Source organism: Leucoraja erinacea, chromosome 21 (genome assembly GCF_028641065.1).
Source record: "Leucoraja erinacea ecotype New England chromosome 21, Leri_hhj_1, whole genome shotgun sequence".
Taxonomy (NCBI): domain Eukaryota; kingdom Metazoa; phylum Chordata; class Chondrichthyes; order Rajiformes; family Rajidae; genus Leucoraja; species Leucoraja erinaceus.
Window position 1 is genome coordinate 9,729,183 of NC_073397.1, and position 25,283 is coordinate 9,754,465.

The window sequence follows — 25,283 nt, forward strand, 5'->3', positions numbered from 1 at the left end:
CTTATCGAGCATCTATCTACATCCGGCCTAAAAATATTCACAGACTCTCCTTCCACCGTCCCTTGAGGAAGTGAGTTCCAAATTTTCATGAGCCTACATCTCCGACTTAAATGGTGGCCCCTTATTTTTGAATAGCGGCCCCTAGATCTAGATACTCAAATAAGAGGAAACATCGTCTCCACATCCACCCCATCACGAATTCTCAGGATTTTGTATCTTTCAATCAAGTCTGCTCTTACTTTTATAAACTGTGAAGAATACAAGCCTTGCGTATTTTGGCGCACCCATTTCTGGTATTAATTGTGTAAGTCTTCTCTGAACTGCTTCCAGTACCTTTACATCCTTCCTTAAATAAGGAGACTAACATATACACCAGATGTGGTTTACCAATACCTTATTTGTTTTAAGTTTAATTTTCTACTATTGTACTCAATTTCCTTGGCATTAAATGACAACATTCTATTAACTTTCCCCTACTAGCTGTACCATCTCCCTGCCTTTTAGGCATTTAGACACTTAGTTAGATACCCCGTGCATCTCAGATCTCTACATTCCTTCACCATTTGGTAATATGCTTCTTTATCTCAGTCATAATGTACAACTTCACATGTTCCACTTAAAGCACAATTTCACATTTTCCACAGTATACACCATTTGCATGCTCACTTCATCTGTCTGTATCCATTTGTCACCTCTTTCTATCCTTTACACACGTTACTTTCCCAACCTTCTTTGTGTCACCCGAACATTTTGCAACCGTACCTTTGATGCCAAAACATACATGCGGAGATTTGAATGATCTTTTTGTTGTGAACACAAAAACAAAAGCACAGATTACGACCAAACGGTCCTTTGTGTAATTATTGGCTTTACATTCTTACTTCGGGCCAACTGAAGGTCAAATACTGCTCTTTTCCTAAATTATTTTCATATCAATTTCAAGTAATTCTTTTTTAACATCTAATAATCTGTGTTCCAAAAACCACTATTTAGTACGTGGCAAGAATTAATTCATTTTTGAACAAAGAATAGTTCAATACACGAACAGGCCCTTTGACACATGATATCTGCGCCGAGCAAAATTCCAATTTAAACTGCACATCTACCTGAACATAGTCTATACTGCTATATTCCCTGGCTGTTCATGTGTTTGTCTAAATGCCTCACAAACATTGCTTCTACTAGCAACGTGTATCACGCACGTATCGTTATCGGTATGAAAAATGTACCTTGTAAATGTTTACAAATTTTCCCCCTCTTAAAGCTATGGCCTCCAGTATTTGACATTGTCATCCTTGGAAAAGGAGTCTGACTATCTTCCCTCGCTATGCCTCTCATAAATTTATATATTTCCATCAGCCCCTCACACTATGGAGAAAACAACCCAAGTTTGTCCAACCTCTTCTCATTGCTAATGCTCTCTAATTCAGGCAATAGTCACGATGAAAGCTTAAAATATCGATAGTCCATTCTCCTCCCCCCCCCCCCCCCCCCTCTGTTGGTCGACTCACTGAGTTCTTCAAGCAGATTGCTCATTACTCCTAAATTATAGCATCTGCAGCCTCTTGTGTCAACTTTCTGGGAAACCTCCTCTGCAACCTCTCCAAGGCCTACAAATCTTCCCTATATTGCAGTGACTCGAATTGCACTCAGTATTCTACAGTGGCCTATACACAATATTATGCAGCTGTAACATGACTTTATGACTTTCACACTCAACATCCTGACCGATGACGGCAAGGACCACCCTATCTACTTGTATAGCCACTTTTAGAGAACTGTGGCCTTGCACCACAAGATATCTCTGCATATCAGTGCTTCTAGGGAGACCTGCTATTGACTGTAGACTTTCCTCTTCCACTTGATCTCTCAAAATTAAATATCTCACACTTGTCCTGATTAATCTCCATTTCTCTTTTCTATTTGCCATTTCTCTGCCCATAACGGTCTATTTCCTGTCAAACTGTTGCCAGGCTTTCTCACTATCCGCAACAATTATTTTGTCATCTGCAGACATATTAATTAGCCCACGTCCTACATCTACACTTTTGTCCAAATTATTGATATAAATCACAAAATAACTGGTTCCAACACAGATCGTTGCAGAATGCCACTACTCACAGATTTCCACTCACAATACCATAACTCCACTGTTTCACTCTGTCTCCTATGGACAAGCCACCTTTTCATCCAACCAACTGTGTGCGCTAATCTTCCAGATTATCCCACCAAGAGGGATGTTGTCTGAAGCTTGACTAAAGTCCACATATACCTCACTCACTATCATCCCCTCATTAATGATTTTTGCCACCTACTCCAAAAACTCAATCAAGTTGGAAAGATATGATATCCCCTACATATAACCATGCCGACTGTCCCTAATAAGTCAATGCTTCTCAAGATGTGAGAAGATCCTATCCCAGAGGATCTTCTCCAATAGTTCTCCTACCAATGATGTAGGATTCACTAAAATGCCATGGGATTCTCTTTAATTCTGCTCACCTAGAACCTTTCATGACCCTTTTAGCCTTCGCGATTCCCTGCTTTCCTGTTGCTTCAGTATGCTTTTTTAAAAGCACTTTTTCTTCAAATGCAATATTTTCTAATTGAGGTATGCTAAACACTTTAGAATTTTTTTTAAACACAGTAGAATCACACAATGTCTTCATGGACTTCCATTTACTCATATTCTTCAAAAGAGATCACTTGCAAAAAATTCAATTAACTTTGCAGACATTGATTGGTTATTGGATAGGTCATATGAGATAGAGAGTGAGAGGGGATCGGAAGGTCATTCAACTTGACGAAGTGCAACAATAGGAGTTCCCTTGGGAACTATGTTGGAGCTCCAGCTTTGATCTGTGTAGATCAGTAACTTATCTGAGGAAATTCATGACGTCATGCCAAAATGTACACGTGAGATTAAGTTAATATTTATGATAAAGTTCATAGATGAGAGCAGAATGTAGTAAGGGGCGGATTATATTTTTGAACGAAAATGGTAGCAGGTGGAGCTCATAACACGGATGTGTTAGTTCAACCACTTTGATCTCAAGAATAAGAATTCAGAACGCAGGAATTTGCTCCTGTACTCCACCCTCCCGTGCTTTCAAGTAGAAAGTGGTGTTTATTTTTGACTTATTATGTACTGCACCTGATTATAAATGAAAGGAAATGGTTTAACAGCTTCAATCTTATCTAAAAAAAAACTGTGCATGTTGCAAAAGAGTACTGGATTAAGTCAGCAGGTCAGACAGGCAGAATCTCTGGAGAACATAGACAGGTGACATTTCGAGTCAGGACCTTTCTTCAGGTTGGTCTGTAGAAGGGCCCTGACCTGGAACGTCACCTATCCATGTTCTCCAGAGATGTTGCCTAACCTGCTGAGTTACTCCAGCACTTTGCGTCTTTTTGTGTAAACCAGCATCGGCAATTCCTTGTTTCTACGCATATTTGAAACAGGATATAAAGTGCTGGCGAGCTCTGGAACGGAATCATAAGTAATGTTTCAATTAAGTCTAGCAACAACATGAAAAACATCACAGTGAATGAGTCACGGAAAGGAGACATGGAACAGAGATCCAATAGAAAAATTAAAAAAAGAACAGGATCAAAACAGCAAAAGGTAGGGACAAAAAATAAAGCTCTGGGTAAATAGCTCAGATACTGTTTAGACTGCACGTGTAAGCTAGGCTCCAAGTATTATAAAGATCGTGAGAAATGTGGCTTGTCCTTGTCTTTTGTGAAACAGATTTATAGCAGTAAAGCAGTTCAACCATGGCTATAGTTATCAAATCAAATTCTCGGGGAAGCTGGATTGCAAGAAAACTCACAATTAGTCGGTAAATCACAAAGGTTGTTACTCACGTGGTGTTTATCTCAGTGTACATTTGGAGGAAAAAGCCTCCAAGTAAGTAGCCAGCTGCTGGTCCAACAATAGCTGCTGTGTAGAAAATAGCTTGAAATAGAAGCAAAAATGAATTACTTCAGAAATTGCACATTACTCGCATAATGCATTAACATATACAATAAGTGTTTAAGAAGGAACTGCAGATGCTGGAGAATCAAAGGTACACAAAAAAGCTGGAGAAACTCAGCGGGTGCAGCAGCATCTATGGAGCGAAGGAAATAGGCAACGTTTCGGGCCGAAACCCTTCTTCAGTCTAAAGAAGGGTTTCGGCCCGAAACGTTGCCTATTTCCTTCGCTCCATAAATGCTGCTGCACCCGCTGAGTTTCGCCAACATATACAATAACATCTGTCAGAGCAGGAGTAATCCACTCAGCTCCGCCATTTAATAAGATCATGGTTGATCCCATTGTAACCTTAACTCTGCTACCCTTGGTAATCTTGCACACCTTTACTTGCCAAGTATTTACGTATCTCTGCTTTAAAAATAGTTGAAGACCCAACTGAGAAAGACAGTTTCGAAGACCCTGTGGAAAATACAAATTACCCTTATTAATCTTATATGGCCTTTATTCTCAAACCATGCCTCCATTTCTAGATTCTCCGACATCAAGAAACATCTCCTCCATATTTACCTTGTCAAAGACTCCTTAGAATTTGATTTGTTTTAATCAGGTCAGTTCTCACTCTTCTAAATTCCTGGCCTCTCTAAACATTTGTAATATGACAACTTGCAAGTAATTTTAGTGAGTAATCAAATCTACTTCCAAAGTGTTAACGTCTTTCCTTAAAACAAAGAAAAGAGACCAATGCCAAACCTAATAATGCTGCTGTTGTTTCACCAATGCCATACATTAAAAAAAAGCATAACTTCCCTGTTTTAGGAGCAGCACAGTGGCGCAGCGGTAGAGTTGCTGCCTCGCAGCGCGGGAGACCTGGCTTTGATCCCGACTATGGGCGCTGTCTGTATGCATTTAACACATCCTCTCTGTGACCGTTTGGGATTTCACTGGCTATTCTGTTTTACTCCCTCATTCCAAAGACATGCAGATTGTAGGTTAATTGGTTTCAGTAGATTGTCCCTTGTGTGTGTAGGATGGAACTAGAGTACAGGTGGTCATGGGCTAGACTAAACTAAACGTAACTTCTCAGTTTTCCTTACAATTAACGATAACATTAGTGTCACAGAGAATGGAACGGCTGTGTTCATGCTAATCCTCATGCACCCATCTACACTAATCCCACACCAATACTAATTCTCCCAATTTCAATCAAACCTCTGGCTCTATCACTCTCCCACACACCGGCAGCAAGTTAAGGTTGCCAATTAATCTACAACACTACAAATGAAGTTGGGATGTGTGCTCTTAGATGAATTCCCGCACTCTGGCAACTAGTCGTATGTTGAAAATTTTTCTGCAACCAAAAATTGATTGCCATGGAGAAGATTGATAATCCTGCAGTCGTAGGTGCAGTTGTAGTGGGGTCACCATGTAGTTACTGGTAGTCGAGGTAGTTGTAGGCAGTTTTAGTTAATCGCCTTTGCTGACCGATCATTTTTATTGGCTTATTGGGGAAAAGGATAACCAATCGGTAATGTTAAATGTCCGCCGAACTTCACAGCTGTGTATCTCTGGCTTATTGAAAGTTGGCTGGCTTCTTAAAAGTTGTCTCCAATCCTTCTCCCCCCTCTCCCCACCTCCCCCCTCTTCTAAAGGACTTACCAAACACTGTGCTAGCCGTCTTAATTACAGCGCCAACCTTCCTGTTCATCACAGTGTGTGTCTGTATCACCTCGGCTTTGCACCGTGTGAATTTCAGACATCGCTCCCCCGCTTGCCCTGGCCCCCCTCGTCTTTGCGATGTGTTTGTGTGTGTGTTCCATTCTGACAATCGCCGTTCCAGCTCCCGGTTTTTCAAGCGACTGCCGGCAACTTGGCAGTCGCCGGAAGTCCGCTGAAAAATCGCCTAAGTGGGACAGGCCCTTAGTGTGGTTTTGCATCAGGCCAGAAGGGTGCTCAGATCAAAAGGTGGCAGAAAAGAAACATAATGTTGCAACTGACATGGATGCCAATTTCACTTCTATTGGCAAGTTCCGTGCTGAGCAAATTGAAATAGGAGATGAGGATTTGCTGAGCGATAGGTAACATAAAGCCTGCTGGATATTTCGGTTGATATATGCGCAGTAGATTCTCGACTATGAATTTCTTTACAGTAATAGCGTCTCTTTTGTTCAAAAGTCTATTTAAAAAATCTGTGATTATTTATTCTTCTTGTCAATATTGTCCCCCATAAACTATTTAAATCTTCTATTGGATGCTGAATACATTTAGCATTGTAATTTATGCATTTTCAGAAGACTATGCTATTTCAAGTTCATTTTACGCAAGCATAAATATATGGTTATGAGAATCACAAATTACACTTATCTTGGGCTCTTATAAATATCATATGTCTTTACTTATGATACAAATGGAGACCATTCGGCCAATTGAGTCTATGAACACTCTCAGAGCTGGACCATCAGTCCATGCTCTGATTCCCACACTTATCGCCTTTGTTTTATCTCTTCCAATAATCCCCATTTAGCTATATTCCATCTACACCACTTTACAATGCCCAACCAACCCACTGGAATTCAGAGGAACCGAAGCACCCAAGCCTAACCTACACAGCCATGAGAAGAACATGCAAACTCCATGCAGCCAGCACCCAGTGTCGCGATGAAACCCAAGTCTCTCTATCTAAGCAACAGCAGCACTAACTGCTGCATCACTACACAGTCTTTACTTTAATCAGGCTTTTATCTACCTGAAATTCTTAGGTTTTTTTCCTTTCTTATACAGTAGGGCATACAACCAATTGTTCAATCGCTTGGTAATCTGAATTCATAATCCATTATAGGCAAGAGGTCTACAAGTTGCCAGGAGCAGGTATAGGAATTTATGATCCTGCACTCAGAAATGGGAATAACATTTTACATTGAAAAAGCTGATTGCATTATAAATTGGCTTAAGATTACTTGTTCAACTGTCTTTGAGATCTATGTGAAGTTTCCAAAATTGTGTTGCCTTAATTGCATTACAGGTCAAAAAATCTGAAGGGTCCCGACCGGAAACATTGACTGTCGATATCCCTCCACCAAAGCAGCCTGACCTGCTGGGTTCCTCCAGCAGTTTGCTTTTTTGTGCAGATAAAAACTTCATTGCTTTATACGGCTTGATATCTATGATGAAAACCAGGAACATGCAGACGGTTAACTGGTTTTATTTCTGTGCCTGTGCTAACTGTAAGGGCATTGCACTTGGCAGGTGGGACACTGGTAATATGTTCTGACCAATGGAGAGCACAGGGGGAGCTAGCCCTCAGTCTCGACCTGAAACGTCACCCACTCCTTCTCTCCAGCAAAGGTGCCTGTCCCGCTGAGTTACTCCCACATTTTGTGCCTATTTACAGGGGGAGCTAAACCAGGATAGTTAAACATCATCTCATTTATTTAGATTGGCTGAAAGCCAAAGAATGATGGATCAAAGCAGCACATCTAGTAAGGCTCCATGGAGAAGAATGTTTCACTCCACGTTGCTCGGGAACTTGCTCACATTTAATCCATACTGCTAATTTAGCATGACTGCAAAATGAGATTGGTTCATGTGAATTCTAAACGTCTGGTGCCCTGAGAGTACCTCAGGACGAGAGTATTCAGCAAGTACATTTTTGGGGGAGGAATTCAATATTATACGTAACTGAAGATCTCACTGCTCATTAGTTTCTTCCTGAAAGGAAGTTATAAATGTTTTATATGTCACCTAAATGCTAGACACTCCTTTGGTATTGGTTTATCTGCTATACTTGGGTGTCCTAGTCATCCTGATCAAATTACTGTCATCACGTGGACCATTGGCTCACTTTCACCACAGCTCTGAGAATATCAGCTGACGGCATTCTTGAATTTCCTTGAATCTGAAGTGAAATTTATAATGGAACCAAGAGCATCTTCAGGCAATTAAATCTCTTTGTAATTGTGAGATATTTTGTCCCAAAACATATGCAGGCTGCATGTGATATCAAATGTACAATCAGCGGTGCACTGATTGATTACCTGAGCTCCTGCCACGACTCATACTCTGTCCTAATCCTCAGTGATTAGGTTTGAAACAGGTGAGTCTATGAGGCTGGGAGACCATTGGTTGCACTCAAGCGGTGCCTGATGCCTCCCATTCTGAATCCATATAGTTCTGCCAAGGAAGGAAAGTTATAAGGAGCATCGGTCTTCCAGGGGCTCAGTTCAAAAGAGTTGTTATAATTTAAATACACAATTGCTCAACTAATATTGAAATGTGCTGTAGTATAGTCTGCAGCAGAATAACGTGGAAGCTTTCAGATCTACGAATTATAATCTTAGACTTTTAGAAAATTACACTACATTCACACGGGCTCCATTGCAGAGGAAGGATGCAAACTTGTCGGCAAGAATTTTCTTAGAATTCTTTTCACTGAATTCACTTCCTTTCAAACATCAATGGGGAATTGAATCTGCCCATTGTCCTTAATTCGTAGGATGTCATTCTCATCTCTGCCAACTGAAAGTCCATTGACCTTTGGCAACATTTCTCAATTTTTAAGGGGTATATCAACACATCATCAATTGCCTGTGATTAGGCAAGGCATCTCAAAACTGCACTAGGAAATGTTGTCATTTCTGGAGAGAGCCAATGGACTTTTTAATGCTACCATTTGCATCATTATATCTATCTGATTTAATAATACATGACACTAGTGTCAGAAGAACTGAAAGTTGTTGCATTATCTAGGGCTGATACGATAACCATTATCCTAAAGTTCCTTCGTCTACATTTCTAGATTCGCAAACAAAAATCTTAACACATCATTTTAGAAATGTCAACTGAATTGTAAATATAATCTATCTTTAATGATCGCAGCGATGTTGCAAAGTATTGCCAAATACTTTTCTTGGATTTGACTTGCAAACTGTATGGAGGAGCCAAATTGAAAAGTGGTTTTCGTAGCTGTCAGAGAGATTCTGGGGGAATGGATTTCTTTTCAGGAAACTTTAGGAATGTGCTCATTGGAGTTTTGAAGGTTGTGGCCACAGAAATTGGATGGCTGGAACTAACGTCAGAGGGACCATAATGAGGGAACCGATAAATTGCCAACTAAACCAAAGTGCCCCGTGATCCAGTACAGAACTCAACCCTGCAGGTTAGTGCAGATATGAAATTATCCCAAAGCAATCTGAGTACTTCCATGCAATCTGACAGTGCTCACTGACAACTTAGCACATATGACAAAAGGAAATGAATGGATACAAGTCGGCTGTTGTTGGAATTCTGTGCTCCGTGTCCTAGACACATTCTCAATGAGAATAGAACATACTGGCCCTGACCAGTTGGCTATAACCAGTTGTTTCAGCCCAAACCATATAATCATAAAAATGCCCAACACTGAAGGACCATCTGCCTCTTATCACCAAGCTAATTTTGGATCCAGGTTGTTAATCTGTCCATAGATCTTCTTAATCGTCCTACATGCGAGACCTTGCCAAAAGCCTTAAGGGCCTGTCCCACTTGAGTGTCATTTGCACGTCACGCAGATGGCGGGCGAAGATTTAGTACATTCCAAAACCCTGGGGCGCTGCGCGCGACTGCGCGTCACTGCCTACGTCACCATGCATGCATCACGTGCACGGCACGACGCGTGCAATAAATGATGTTGCGTAAATTACGCGCAAATGACGCCCAAGTGGGACAGGCCTTTTAGCAATGTCCATGTCTACTGCTCTGCCTTTATCAATTTTCTTAGTTAACTCTTTACATCATATTTGTGAGACATGATCTCCTCTGCAGAAGTCATGTGACCTCTCATAATCATTGACTGCTTTCCAAGTGAACATAAATCCTATCCCTCAAAATGTTCTTTCCTGCAATTTACCTGCCACTGACATAAGGTGCACCAAGCTATAGTTTCCAGGCTCAGCCCTACTGCTCACTTTGAACAATGGAACAACATTACCTATCTTCTATTAGCTAACTATCTTTTAATAAAAATGTAATGTTAATTGAAAGTTTCAAAATATGGGTGGAGTAGGCATCTTGATGAGAGGGGAGGGGAGGGGAGGGGAAGAATGGATACACAGGTTGAATACAATGTTCTCAAATAGAGAATAGAGAAATACAGGATGGAAACAGGTCCTTCAGCTCACCAAGTCTGTGTCGACCATCAACCACCTATTTACACAAATCCTACATTAATCCCTAATCACCCATTTTTTAATTCTCCTCACATTCCCATCATCTTTCACTGGATTCTACCACTTTCATATGTAATACGGACAATTTACAATGACTAATTAGCCCAATAACCTGCACATCTTTAGGATGTGGGCGGAAACCACAACAACCAGGAAACCCCATGTGGTCACAGGGAGAACATTCAAAGTCCATATAGATAGGACCCGAAGTCAGATTGAACTGGGGTCTCTGGTGCTGTGAGGCCACAGCTCTACTAACTTCACTGCAGGCCACCCCCTTAAGACAGATTTACTATAGATTTATCTATTTATATAGATGTAGAGAAACTGCTTATTATAGATTTGTTTTGTTTTCCTTTTATCACATGCTTTGTTGATTATTTCCATTGCTCTCCCTTAAAGCATATCTAATTTAATGAGGAGAATTAGAAGGTGGTAGTGCATTTTGCTGACGGCAACCAGTGATAACCACCAACCAACCTCCTTCAAATGCCACAACACACATGGCAAAGATTCTCCAGGAGTGCTGCGAAGGAACTCCAGAGTTTGACACAGTGGCAAAGGAGAGTGACTTATTTCCTAGTGCGGAGGTTTGTGACTTGGATGGGTTGGTGGGGCTGTGTGCCTGTTCTCCTTGCCCTACCAAGTGGTGGATGGTGCCAAATCAGCCACCGAGAGTTTCTACAGGCTTGGTAGCTTTATGAAAACCAAACAAAAAAATCTGCAGATCTGAGAATTCTGAAACAGAAAATGTTGGCCTCTGTGGAATGAGAAACAAAGTCAATGTAATGACCCATCAAGATCTCCAAGGAGGTCCACAGATATGTGGAGAGCATGAGTAAGTGCTGGTGAGGCTAAGACTGGGACAGTCATAATCTTACTGAATAGCTCAAGGGGATAATTGTTGCTGTTTCTTATCAGATGGTCCCTCCAACTTTTGGCTTATCAGGTTTTGGCTTATCAATAGATTAGGATGTCTGTGATCAACTCCCATGGGAAGAGAGTCTATGTTAAAACATTGATTGCTCCTTTAGAGCAATATTAACATTTGCTTGTAGATTTAACAGTATGTCGTCAATGAAAGTTGACCATAATAATCCATTCAGGGGAGATATTAATGTATGTGGGGCATTCGGCGAAAATACAAAAGGACATGTGAGCTTGTTAAACAGGCATATACTGAGAATGGAGCTGAATGGAGCTGAATATGAAACATGCCCCATAGTTCACTGTCTTTATGTTTAGAACAGAAAAATAATGCACATATTTTTGGCCTCAATTTGCAAGATGATGACTGGATATAAACTCATATCCAAACATAGGATAAACTCGCTTGAAATAGGAAAGCTTAGAAAACAAATAGAAACAATATTTAGTGACTGAAATAGTGAATAAACAAATTGCACATGGTTAAAAATAACTAAACAAGTGCAGATGTTATTAGTTGAGAATTCAGATTAAGATGGTGATTATTTAGAAGATTGCCACTTTTAAAGATTATCGTGATGTCTGGTATTGGAAGTAGCTGAAAATTGAACGGTAAGCTGTTCACAAGTAGTGCATCCACAGAGGGGATTCTCCAATGTTGCTGTAAAATGGTTTATTCAAACAACGCAGCAAGAGGCATCTGTGTGGACTTGAGGTTATCATGTGATTCCCAATGGACACATCAGCCTTGAACAGACTTACTTCGGAAGTTGGATGCAAAGAGTGGCAGGTTCAGCAGAATCAGTAGTCACTCATAGGACATAGAATAGTGCAGCACAGGAACGGGCCCTTCAACCCACGATGGTCAGTGCCAAACATGATGTCAGGTTAATCTAATCTCCTCTGCCTGCACCTGACCCATATCTCTATATTCCTGTATATCTTTGCGCCTATCCAAAAGCCTCTTAGAAACATAGAAATTAGGTGCAGGACTAGGCCATTCGGTCCTTCGAGCCTGCACCGCCATTCAATATGATCATGGCTGATCATCCAACTCAGTATCCCGTACCTGCCTTCTCTCCATACCCTCTGATCCCCTTGGCCACAAGGGCCACATCTAACTCCCTCTTAAATATAGCCAATGAACTGGCCTCAACTACCCTCTGTGGCAGAGAGTTCCAGAGATTCACCACTCTCTGTGTGAAAAAAGTTCTCCTCATCTCGGTTTTAAAGAATTTCCCCCTTATCCTTAAGCTGTGACCCCTTGTCCTGGACTTCCCCAACATCGGGAACAATCTTTCTGCATCTAGCCTGTCCAACCCCTTAAGAATTTTGTAAGTTTCTATAAGATCCCCCCTCAATCTCCTAAATTCTAGAGAGTATAAACCAAGTCTATCCAGTCTTTCTTCATAAGACAGTCCTGACATCCCAGGAATCAGTCTGGTGAACCGTCTCTGCACTCCCTCTATGGCAATAATGTCCTTCATCAGATTTGGAGACCAAAAACTGCACGCAATACTCCAGGTGTGGTCTCACCAAGACCCTGTACAACTGCAGTACAACTCTTAAATACCACTATCGCATGTACCTCCACCTGCCTCACTGGTAGCACATTCCAGGCTCCCACTGCTCTTTTTGCTATAAACCGGTCCCTCACACCCGCATTAATCTTTGTTCCACTCACCTTAAAGTGATCCCCTCTCGTCTTTGACATTTCCACTCTGGGGCAAAGGTTCTGACCATCTATACCATCTATGCAGTGGCGGACTGGCCAGGGTGTCAGCTTGCCCGATGCCCCCTATATCAAGTGGGCCCCTGATGAAGTGGGTCCCCTTTGTCTCCTGGCAACCAATATTTTTAGACCCAGTCCGCCACTGCATCTATACCATCTATGCTTCCAGCAGGATTACATGAAAGATAGCAGACATGCCTTGAAAGAGTCCATAAAGTACATAGAGAGAGGATAATCAAACATCGGGAATGTTGGAAATGTGAAATTAGAACAGAAACTGCTGGAAACGCTCAGCAGGCCAGGCAGAACATTTGAAAAGTGAAACAGAGTGAAACAAAGCACATTTAGTCAGGACTAGAAATGCTGGCTGACCCGCTGACTGCCTCAGTGTTTCTATTTTAGGCCATAGATAAGGTTGGACATTGACAAGCACCAGAGTCTCAGCATCTACATTTGCTGTTGGCTATACTTGAAACCTATTATAACAGGTTTATATCCGCTGGATACTAAGGAATCAAGCTTTTGTACCAGTTGATCAACTCCCCATCAACTTTGAGTAAATAGTGAAAGGCCTGGATAGCGAATAGAATAGTGAAAGGGCTGGATAGTGTAGATGCAGAGAGGATGTTTCCACCAGAGCAGGAGTCTAGGACCAGCGTGCACAGCCTCAGAATAAAGGAGTCGAGGAGCAATTTCTTTAGTCTGTGGTGAATCTGTGGAATTCATTGCCATGGACAGCTGCGATGGTCAAGTCGTTGGGTACTTTAAGTCGGAGATTGACATATTCTTGATTAGTTAGGGTATCAAGGGTTGTGAGGAGAAGACAGGGAGAATGGAGTTGAGAGGGAAATATATATCAGCCATGATTGAATGGCAGAGTAAACTCAATGGTTGAAATCCACAGGAAATCCTGATGGCCTGGTTGGCAGGGCGAATGATTACATCAATGCTTGTGGCAATAAGGGCCTTTAGATGGAGTGGGTGGTTCGGTTTGTTGTTACATGATAATCCACATGTGTAGTTCATCAGATTGCAAACATGGCCATCAAGGGACCCATGGGACCCACAAAAGGGGCACCACTTCAATGCCATGCGCCTTTCACAGCCCACATGGGGGTTCATTCCTCTCATAAAGCGCTGTTGTGCACTTTACATCCGCCAGATGATGGTGAAAAAATGGTGGATATTTCCTGCCAGGTTTGATGCCCCGCACTGCTGGCAACGCAGACATTGTTCCTCCACTGTACTATGTAACCCTTTGATCTCACGAACATCATCGGAACCATCAGAAACATAAGACTACAGAATAGTAAAGGTCTTCCCCGACCTCTGCATGTGTCCACGTTGTGGATGGGATGCATGTGAGCACATTGTTCATTCTTTACCACTGCTAGAGAATGTCTCAGTGGATGACAGATAGAGACGCAGCATTGTTGCCCAACCAAGGAGTGCTTGGTTAATAGTGCGACCCTGCATCATATACCTGCTGTTTCTGACTCCACCATCTACTCTTGTTCCATTATTTGGTGCCTGTCAGAAGGAGAAAACCCTCTTCCGTGTAAAAGCCAATTAATCATTAAATGCATAAAGTGACAACGTACTCGATTATCTTCACTTTTTCAGTGGCCGAATGGATTGTAGTCTGAGGAAGAGTGGGGCAAGTCTACTATAAGGTGATCTGATGGGATGAGTGTGAGAATGCAGAATGAAGGGATTGGAATAATGTGCATGCCAGAATGAAAGGGAATGAGCCTCTGCATTCATCTTTCCTTACTAGAGGAAGTCATTATACCAGGAGCAGGGAACCGCTGACTAATGTTTGTGGTCACCCCGAACATGCCCGCTCAATCCAACAAGTCAGAAAATATGGCTGTAACATGTTCATGCAGCGATTGGGTTAAAAACATAGACCTAGAAACATAGAAAATAGGTGCAGGAGTAGGCCATTCGGCCCTTCGAGTCAGCACCGCCACTCAATGTGATCATAGTTGATCATCCAGAATCAGTACCCCGTTCCCGCTTTCTCCTCATATCCCTTGATTCCATTAGCACTAAGAGCCACATCCAACTATCTTGAATCGAGGGTTCAAATGCCTCTAAGACAAACTGCATTAACTTCAGTGTTTCCCATGTGTTATCAGACCCTTGCCAAAGCTCCCACCCATAACGTGTTGACATTAAAATTACATGCATACTTTTTCTTCTTGGTTTCTTGGTCCTCCAAAATATTCCAAATGGAATTTAAACTGGAGGTGGTGGAGGGAGGACTTAAGCCAGAAAGGGTTATTGGGAAGAAAGAGCTACTTTAAATTTAATTGCATCTGGTTGGGTAACTATAGTAGGGTGGAGATTATTCCATGCTTTAATTGTGCGGGGGAAGAACGAATTGCTGTACACATCTGTCTTTGTAGCTGGGATCACAAATTTGATCGAATGCCCTCGTCTGCTCCTAATTGGTTTGGGTTTGGTGTAGGAAATTTCAGCACTTTCCTTATGCCCATTGTTTTATAATGCTTACACCTGAGTGTACGTTTAAAACGTCAGTGCATGAGATTTGTAGGAAGTATGAGCATGAATTGGCGAAGGCAGATCTGTCATCCACTGAGACATTTCAGGTCCATTTATGGGGTTGTGCCCATGATTAATTTCCAGGCCCATGTCTATTTCCAGGTCTACACTTGGACATCTCCAATGTCAAAGTACTGGCCCCAATACATGTCAGCTGTTCACGATGCCTCATGTCAGATTAGAAAATAAAATTGCATGATACACACTAAGTGTTCCGAGCTAATCTTTGTCCTAAAACGATAACCAAAGAATGCTCGAGATAACAGCAAGAACTTTAGTGGTTACTTAAGAGAATTAAACTTTTATGAAATGTGGCACAGCTACAATGTATTTTGTTCCACATGTGACTCCTTACAGGAAGATATATATTGTTACTACAATCTTGCTTAAGTCTCTATTAAATTACAGATCTAAAAATGGAGAAATAAGATTATTTTTAAATTGACATTTAGGCACCTTTTGGATGGAGTCAAGGATTTAGTTTGTGCAAACAGGTATGTTGGATGATAAATACGTGAACTATAGCTGTAATCTGTACAGTATTATTCACTTTCATTAGTCAAATAATGCAATCACACAAATGAACAATGGAAAAAGGGCATGACTGATTTAAAAAAAACTCAGTATTGGTAATCATTACTAGTCAAATCTCACGTGGCGACATTTCAAGTTGTAAACTTCTTTGGCACTGATGTGTTGGGCCAAAGGGCCTGTTTCCCTGCTATATAACTTTATGACTATGAAATATTGAGAGGCATTGTCAGATGGGAGTTCGATGGAGTTACATATTTCGCTCAAATTATTTCTAATTTTGCTGCAAACAAGGGGAAATAAGAGTACAGGTGTTAATAACTATTGGACAAGAAGATGTATCCAGTGGTGATGAAAGCATTTGGCATTCGTTATTGCAAATGATCCAGAAGAAACTATAGAACACAGAATTTCTGAGCCTTGAAATTATATTGGGTTTTATTACTTATTTAAAGTAAGAAATACATTACTTTTGACTCATTATGGTTGAGTATCTCAATTTGGGTAATAATTTATTTTTAGGAATCTAGTTTAGTTTATAACAAGCACGGAGCAAGGCAGATCCGTGTTTATCCAGTACCACCCAGGTATGCCACAACTACATTGAAGATTATCTAAAATAGATCTTCATTCCTCACGTCAAATGTTTGTTTCCACTGGTACTGCCAAAATTCTACAGCAGTGATATGCCATCGATAAAAGTGCATCCAATTCTAAAGAGATACCCTTTACAATGCCATCACAAACAGCAATCTGTTTTGACTACAGATTGCTGAATTGTTGAAAGGAACGTGCTCTGACGGGGATTGGCTTGGTGCAGCAGATGTGCACTTTGACTTTTACGATACAACTAACAGTACTAACTGCTTTAGAATCTTCCAAACCAAGGTCAGTGTGTTTTTAATATGGTTGTGATGGACTGTTTTCTAGTTGAGTCTAATGGTTCAAATGTGTGCACATCACTTGGAAATCTTCGCAAATATTAGCAACATTAACCTCAAGTTGCATTAGCAACCAAGTGTTCACTGAATCTAAACTTTGGATCTTTATGTGGGTTCTGGTATTTAAAGTTGGAGATTGATTGTTAAGGTTTCTCTGATTCATAGGAGATAGCCTTCATCTAATTAACAGCATTGTTCCTAATTCCTTTGGGCTTCTCCCACCAGCATAACTTTGTCAGAAATAAGGTGGTGGAAGAATGTCTTTCAATGCTACTGCTAAAGAACAGGGAGAAATTCCCTATGTATTTATCTAATTTTACAGACAGGGATTGGTTTTATTTGATCCCTGACTGAGCAAAGGCACGAGATTTACCAGAATATTTCCTAAGCTCTATTGCCATCGTAACAACAACAGGAATCCCAGAAGAGTAACACTGTTCATCGCCACCTCTCGATACACTCACCGATGTAAACAGGAGCATGGTTGGACCTGACATTTTCATCGAGATAGGTCACTCCCAGGGTGTACAGTGGTGTTGCCCCAATGCCATGGAGGAACTGTCCAAGCATGAACAGAAACCTGTAGTTGGAGGAACTTGACGAACCTTCCTGACATTGTGTAGACTTTGTGGTGTTGCATAAACCAGACTGCTCCGTTAAATCCACTATATAATGACTGGAAACAAAATGAGGCAAAGAAAACACGAGTGACCCCAAAGCCATGATTAAGACCCCCCAGCCGAGCCACTTTGGCTTGTGACCACTCCCACCAAAGTAGCTGACAAACAGCAGGCAGATGCACGCAGCTATGTCATAAGAGCTGGCAATCATGCCACTGTGGTAGCTGCGTAGATCAAATCTCCGTTCAATTGAAGTGATAACAGTATTTATAAATCCATTAACGATCATTCCTTGGAGAAAGGAAGCACAGCAGAGGAAGCCAAGGATTCCTATTGGCGTGTTGCAAGCCTGCAGAAATTTGGGCTTGAACAGACCCCAGCCACACACATGTTCAGAATTGTTCGAGTGCGAATTATGTTGGTAGGACTTATTGTATACTTTTGTCCCATTGCACTGTATTTTCTCGTTAATGACTTCAGAATCCGCAGTCTCTACATTATTGGTGCTCAAGCATGGTTCATTTAAATTCAGCAGTTCCTGTCTGGAGCTGAATGAAGCATCTCCGGTTAAATGGCTCGACATGTTTCGTCTTCGTCCAAAGTCAGTTGCAGGATATTTCAATAAATGTAGAAGGAGAATTATCCCTTTCTACTTAGCAGTCCATCATGGAGACTCACACAATGTCTTCAGCGTTTTAAACAAATTGGTTTCACTCTGCGGAAGAAATATGGCAATTATTATCAACCATGCACATGCTGTAAGTAGAGGCATAGACATGTAAACTCATAATGCAAATTTATTATTGCTTCAACAACATTTTCAAACCATGTTAATACAAATTTCTGTGCTGTACCATAATCCTTAAAAAATATATATTTTATATTGTAATCTATACTTTGCAGTTAACAGATGGAATTTATGAGGGAATGTGCATTTTGGTAGTCCAGTATTGAGAGATCTAGACTAATAAATTATAAAGGAAATATTACGGCAATAAACTGGTCTCAATAAAATTAGCAATGTGGTCAATCAAAACTGCCTTGCCATGTCCTGATGGAAAAAACACCTGCCACTGTAACTTGACGTCTTACCAAGACGGCTGATTTAGAAATGCCTTCCTGAAGTTGGGTTGATTCCCCTAGACCGGTGTCAAGAGGAATAGCACACAGGCGAACAAGGGATAGATAATGGCCCACAGGAGAACAAGGGATGGACAATACATACTGGCATTGTTGAGGTCGTAGCAGCATTCTGAAAATAAAATACAAGTATCCCACCCAAGCACATTCATTTTTAGGACAGAAGTGAAAGACCGAAATCCAGTTAATAACTTCAATTTAAAAATATTATATGCGCATTACAGATTTTTTAAGAAACAGAACATAAGAAAGAGATACTACTTCAGGTGACCCAAAGCTAGTAAAAATGTGAGGATTCAAGCAATTAAATGGAATCAAAGACAGATAGTTGGGGAAGAAGTTTCAATCTCCCATATCTGGGCTCTTGTGGTTGTTCTAACGGAGGATGGGCAAAGCACTCTAATTGGTGAAGCATATGGGTCTTTGTGTAAATTTACACCACTGCACGTCATCATTCAGCCCATCATATCCATGTGGGCTGAAAAAACCCCACTTCAAATTCTCAACTTGTTGTCGTGCAAGTCAATGCCGATTCAGATATCTTTTAGTTTAGTTTAAGATACATTGAAAAAACAGGCCCTTTGGCCCAATGAGTCGGTATCGACCAGCCATCCCTGCACATTAACATTATCCTGCGCACACCAGAGACTATTTTACATTTTATACCAAGCCAATTAACCTACAAACCTATACATCTTTGGAGTGTGGGAGGAAACTGAAGATCTCGGACAAAACCAGTGCGGTCAGGCTAGAACATACAAACTCCATACAGACAGTACCCGTAATCAGGATCGTACCTTGGTCTCTGGCGCTGTAAGGCAGCAACTCTACCGCTGTGCCACCATGCCACCCCAAACCAGATGAGGATTTCTTCCTCTGTTTGTACATTGCAAACCATTCTCATCACAATGTTTGAAAAAAAAATTGACTTCCCTCCAAGGCTTCTTGTAGGATCTTTTATCTAATCCAGTTTTTGAGTTCTGAGATTTTGAATCTGGGATACTGATTCTTCCGATCTATTTGGCAAGCCCAATTAAAATCTTATACGTCAATTAAATCAAACTTACTCCAATAAAACAACCCCTGCCTGTTCAGACCTTGCCAATAACTAACATTTTCCACTCCCAGTAATATAGTCATGTAGGTGGTTGAAAGCTTCAAGTTCTGAGGAATAAATATCGGCAGCAATTTCTCCTGGACCAGCCACATCGAAGCAATAGACCTTCAGCCCAAAGACATTAGGCTAGACGAACTAGATACCAACGTCTGACTATGGGAGTGTGTAGGGGGCACCTGAAATGAACGGAATTGGGTGTCTGTCCGGTACCGCCCGCTGCGTGTAGACCTGGAGTACCCTCCAAGGGGCCAAACAATGGGTGCTAAATAGATGAGTGAGGTACCACTTAAATCCACTACCATGGTGTGCTCACTGCCATGCCTATATCAACAACACAAACGGCAGACATTTTTCCCGCTGCAAAAGGCCAGCCAGACCCCCCCTAAAGGGCCTAAAAAATGGGCTAGCATATAGATGAGCAAGGTACCACTCAAAAATAATGCCAAATGAACAAGTTGAGTTCATAGAGTACAAAATGGGTTACGCCAGACAAATAGTCTGCTGCACGACAGGTACTAGACACCCCAAAAATGGACACTCTGCTGTCCAACTAGGCCAGCCTAGATATTGTGGGTACCAGCTAAAACCAAGTTTAAATGATCTATCACACCTTGGAGAATATAAAATGACCTATGACAGAACAATTATCTGCTGCGTTGGGCCTACCGGACCCCCTAAATGGGCCCTTGGGCCAATCTAGGCTAGCCTAGATATTAAAGGTACCAGCTAAAATCAGGTTTAGATGATCAATCACAGCCTAGGAAATACAAAATGACCCATGCCAGAATGATAACCCATTGCCTTGTCCTTACCAGATCCCCCCCCCCCCCCCAATGAGTCCTTGGGGCTAAGTAGGCTAGTCTATGAATTAAAGATATGAGCTGGACCAGGTTTATATGATCAACCACAACTTCGGCTCGTGAATACAGAGTGACTCATGTCAAAAAATTAACCACTTTATCGACCATTTCCACAACAACCAATTTCAATGAGGGAAGAGGGACAAGAGGCTAATAATAGGTATAAACAGTGGGATTACTATATATTTGGCCATTTGGCTGAATGCAGTGACAAGCTCTCCTTAGCTGCAGCCAAACAATATATCAACATCGGATTGGATGGACGTTATGAAGTAAAGAATCATTGCTTGCGGCTGTTTGAGGTAAGTTGTTTTACTTTGCTACATAATTATAGTTTGCTATTATAATGCAGGGATTTCATGCATGATTCAGTTATAGTGTTCAGTTGATAATTTACGCTAAAACCAATGCCATGGGGCAATGCCATGCCCAGAGCACATGGCCTGAAGAGAGGTACAATGACTGACACGTGGTTAGGATCAAGTATCAGCAAGTGCATATAAAAGCCCTGTGGAATTTGTGCAATAAACTATGCTATATAGGCCTAAGTACAATTTAAGCTGGAATATCACGTTATTTGATGGTGATTTATCTTAAATAGGGATGGACTATAATTTGATAAGCTTACAGAGTCATCTCCCGTCTTTAAGAAAAACGACGGAAAGCCGTATCAGACATCCTATAGTATGGACATAATTGCAATATCAGTAATATGCAGTGAGTGTATGCTTAAAATATTAAACTCGATAATGTTGTTTATAGTCAGGCTCAATTTGTGCCATTATAGGATGTTTTATCTGTGGCATGGTCAGCAAATAGTTTGAAGATACTTGTTCTGTACTTTAGATTAATTACATTCAGTCTCGTGTTTAAAATTGTAAGTATGAATTTTGGAACATTTGCAATATTTACTTACCATATATCCCAGTGGAACATTTGTAATATTTACTTATATCACAGATCAAGAAGATAATTGCAACAATAATGTTAATTTTTTAGTGATTCATAAATTGATAATTTGTTATTTATGTTTGTTAGGTTTACCATCCAAACTAATACAAAAATACTTTGATGACCTAGGTTTTTAAAGTTTTCTACATTCAAATGAAGGAACAAGCTTTGAAGGGGAGTATTTTTAGTCCACATTGTTCTCCCATTAAATTTGCCCAGGATAATATTAGCCTGAACTGTATTAAAAAGTACAGTACAGGCTAATATTATCCTGGGCAAATTACCAGACCTAGCTAGTACAACTGTAATGATGATTTACCATTGCATTACGTTGCCGGTAAATCATAGCATGCAATGAGTTGGAAATAAGTGCAAAAATTAGCATTTTGGGGCATATTTGTAATTTTTCTTAATATCGCGATGCACAATCCACTAAATTTTCCACATGGTTGTGTAAATCATATCATCTATATTAAAACACTTATAAAACTTAGAAACTGTTATCAAGCTAATTTTTTTCTCATTGCAAAAAATGTCCCAGCTGTTCATTTTGTGCTAATTTTGCTAATGACACCTTCAGACTGCTTTTGGTGCAAACTGTTTGATTTGAAATGGCCATATCTAAGAACTGAGTAATGGTAGACCCAGTTTTCTTTTCAGAATTATACTCAGGTAAACATATTGAAGTACAGAATATGTTACACAATTTGGAATTAATATATTTTGAATTTAAAGGTTTATTAAAGGTTTAATGTAACTATGCAATATAACAAAATACATTTTCCTTAGGGGTTAACATTTATAGAAACATAGAAACATAGAAATTAGGTGCAGGAGTAGGCCATTCGGCCCTTCTAGCCTTCACCGCCATTCAATATGATCATGGCTGATCATCCAACTCCGTATCCCGTACCTGCCTTCTCTCCATACCCTCAGATCCCCTTAGCCACAAGGGCCACATCTAACTCCTTCTTAAATATGGCCAATGAACAGGCCTCAACTACCCTCTGTGGCAGAGAGTTCCACAGATTCACCACTCTCTGTGTGAAAAAAAGTTCTTCTCATCTCGGTTTTAAAGGATTTCCCCCTTATCCTTAAGCTGTGACCCCTTGTCCTGGACTTCCCTAACATCGGGAACAATCTTCCTGCATCTAGCCTGTCCAACCCCTTAAGAATTTTGTAAGTTTCTATAAGATCCCCTCTCAATCTCCTAAATTCTAGAGAGTATAAACCAAGTCTATCCAGTCTTTCTTCATAAGACAATCCTGACATCCCAGGAATCAGTCTGGTGAACCGTCTCTGCACTCCCTCTATGGCAATAATGTCCTTCCTCAGATTTGGAGACCAAAACTGTATGCAATACTCCAGGTATGGTCTCACCAAGACCCTGTACAATTGCAGTAGAACCTCCCTGCTCCTATACTCAAATCCTTTTGCAATGAAAGCTAACATACCATTCGCTTTCTATACTGCCTGCTGCACTTGCATGCCTACCTTCAATGACTGGTGTACCATGACACCCAGGTCTCGCTGCATCTCCCCCTTTCCCAATTGGCCACCATTTAGATAATAGTCTGCTTTCCCGTTTTTGCCTAGTCTGCTTTCCCGTTTTTGCCTCTGCTTTCCCGTTTTTGCCGTTTGAGTCTGTTATTTGAGTCTGTTATTCTTTAATGAATCATTCCTTACACAAGTACATTAATAATAAACTTTTAAAATGCATTGGGCCATATACAAATGAGCTTGGGAGCAAAATGTCAATTTTGGACCACATGTTTGCCATCAGGCTAAATGTTTGCTTTAAATGATCAATCACACCTTGGGGAATACAAAATGACCGATGCCAGAGCAATTATCTGCTGCCTTGTACCTATCTGACCCTCCACCCCAGTTGGGCAATTTGGGGAGTCTGGTAGGACCAAGGCAATGGATTATTATTCTGGCATAGGTGATTTTGTATTTCCTAGGCTGTGATTGATCATCTAAACCCAGTTTTAGCTGGTACCTTTAATATCTAGGTTAGCCTCGATGGACCCAAGGGCCCATTTAGGGGGTCTGGTAGAGAGGCAGCGGATAATTGTTCTGTCATAGGTCATTTTATATCCCGCAAGGTGTGATAGATCATTGAAACTTGGTTTTATCTGGGACCCACAATATCTAGGCTGGCCTAGTTGGACAGCAGGGTGTCCATTTTTGGGGTGTCTGTACCTGTGGTGCAGCGGACTATTTGTCTGGCGTAACCCATTTTGTACTCTATGAACTCAATTTGTTCATTTGGCAATATTTTTGAGTGGCACCTTGCTCGTCTATGCTAGTCCATGTTTTAGGCCCTTTGTGGGGAGTCTGGCAGGCCTTTTGCAGTGGGCAAAATGTTTTCCATTTGTGTTGTTGATATAGGCATGGCAGTGAGCACACCATGGTAGTGGATTTAAGTGGTACCTCACTCAACTATTTAGCACCCATTTTTTGGCCCCTTGGGGGGTCCCCCAGGTCTACACGCAGCGGGTGGTACCTGGCAGACTCCCAATTCCATTCATTTCAGGTGACCCCCCACACACTCCCATAGTTAGACATTGGTATCTAGTTAGAAACATAGAAACATAGAAATTAGGTGCAGGAGTAGGCCATTCAGCCATTCGAGCCTGCACCGCCATTCAATATGATCAAGGCTGATCATCCAACTCAGTATCCCGTACCCGCCTTCTCTCTATACCCCCTGATCCCTTTAGCCACAAGGGCCACATCTAACTCCCTCTTAAATATAGCCAATTAACTGGCCTCAACTACCTTCTGTGGCAGAGAATTCCAGAGATTCACCACTCTCTGTGTGAAAAATGTTTTTCCCATCTCGGTCCTAAAAGATTTCCCCCTTATCCTTAAACTGTGACCCCTTGTTCTGGACTTCCTCAACATCGGGAACAATCTTCCTGCATCTAGCCCGTCCAACCCCTTAAGAATTTTGTAAGTTTCTATAAGATCCCCCCTCAATCTTCTAAATTCTAACGAGTACAAGCCGAGTCTATCCAGTCTTTCTTCATATGAAAGTCCTGACATCCCAGGAGTCAGTCTGGTGAAGCTTCTCTGTACTCCCTCTAGTTCGTCTAACCTAATTTCTCTGGGCTGAAGGTCTACAATGGCCCAGAAATCACACCAACGCCTCTACTTCCTTAGAAGGATTAGAAAGTTTGGCATGTCACCAACAACTCTCATCAACCTCTAAAGATGTGCATAGAAAGCATTTTATCGGGATGCATCCCAGCTTGGTTTGGGAACCATCCAAGCTCATACGAAATTGCAGAGTTGTGGATGTAGGCTGGACAATCACGCAAACCAACCTCCATTGACTTACACACTGCCTCGGCAAGGCCACCAGCAAAATCAAGGATGAGTCACTTCCTCTTCTCCCCTCTTCCATCAGACAAGGTACAGAAGTTGGAAAATGCATATCTTTAGATTCGACAGTTTCCAGCTGTTCGAGGTGTTTCCAGCTGTTACCAGTCAACCGTTATCGCACCAGCTAGAGTGGTCCTGACCTCCCATCTATCTCATTGAAGACTTTCAAACTACCTTAAATTGGACTTTATTGGATTTTACCTTGCACTAAACATTATACAGATAAAGCAGAGGGTTTCAAAATGAAATCCAAGTTCGTAGCTGGAGCACTCATCCAAGATAACACTCTGAATTTTAAATGGGTTAAATGAAAGCTGAAAGAAGAAAGAA

At 41.1% G+C, this 25,283-nt stretch overlaps 1 protein-coding gene across 2 annotated transcripts in view; it reads right to left on the reverse strand.

Annotated features, from left to right (window-relative positions):
- slco4a1 (solute carrier organic anion transporter family, member 4A1) overlaps positions 1-25,283 on the reverse strand; it is a 159,937-nt gene that overhangs the window by 35,043 nt on the left and 99,611 nt on the right. For both annotated transcript variants that reach the window (XM_055652092.1, XM_055652091.1), the window contains exons 4-5: positions 17,340-18,210; positions 3,868-3,958 (exon numbers count right to left, since the gene is read on the reverse strand). In XM_055652092.1, coding sequence (XP_055508067.1) covers positions 3,868-3,958; positions 17,340-18,078 — 830 coding nt within the window. In that variant the 5' untranslated portion in view covers positions 18,079-18,210. The remainder of the gene's footprint in view (positions 1-3,867; positions 3,959-17,339; positions 18,211-25,283) is intronic.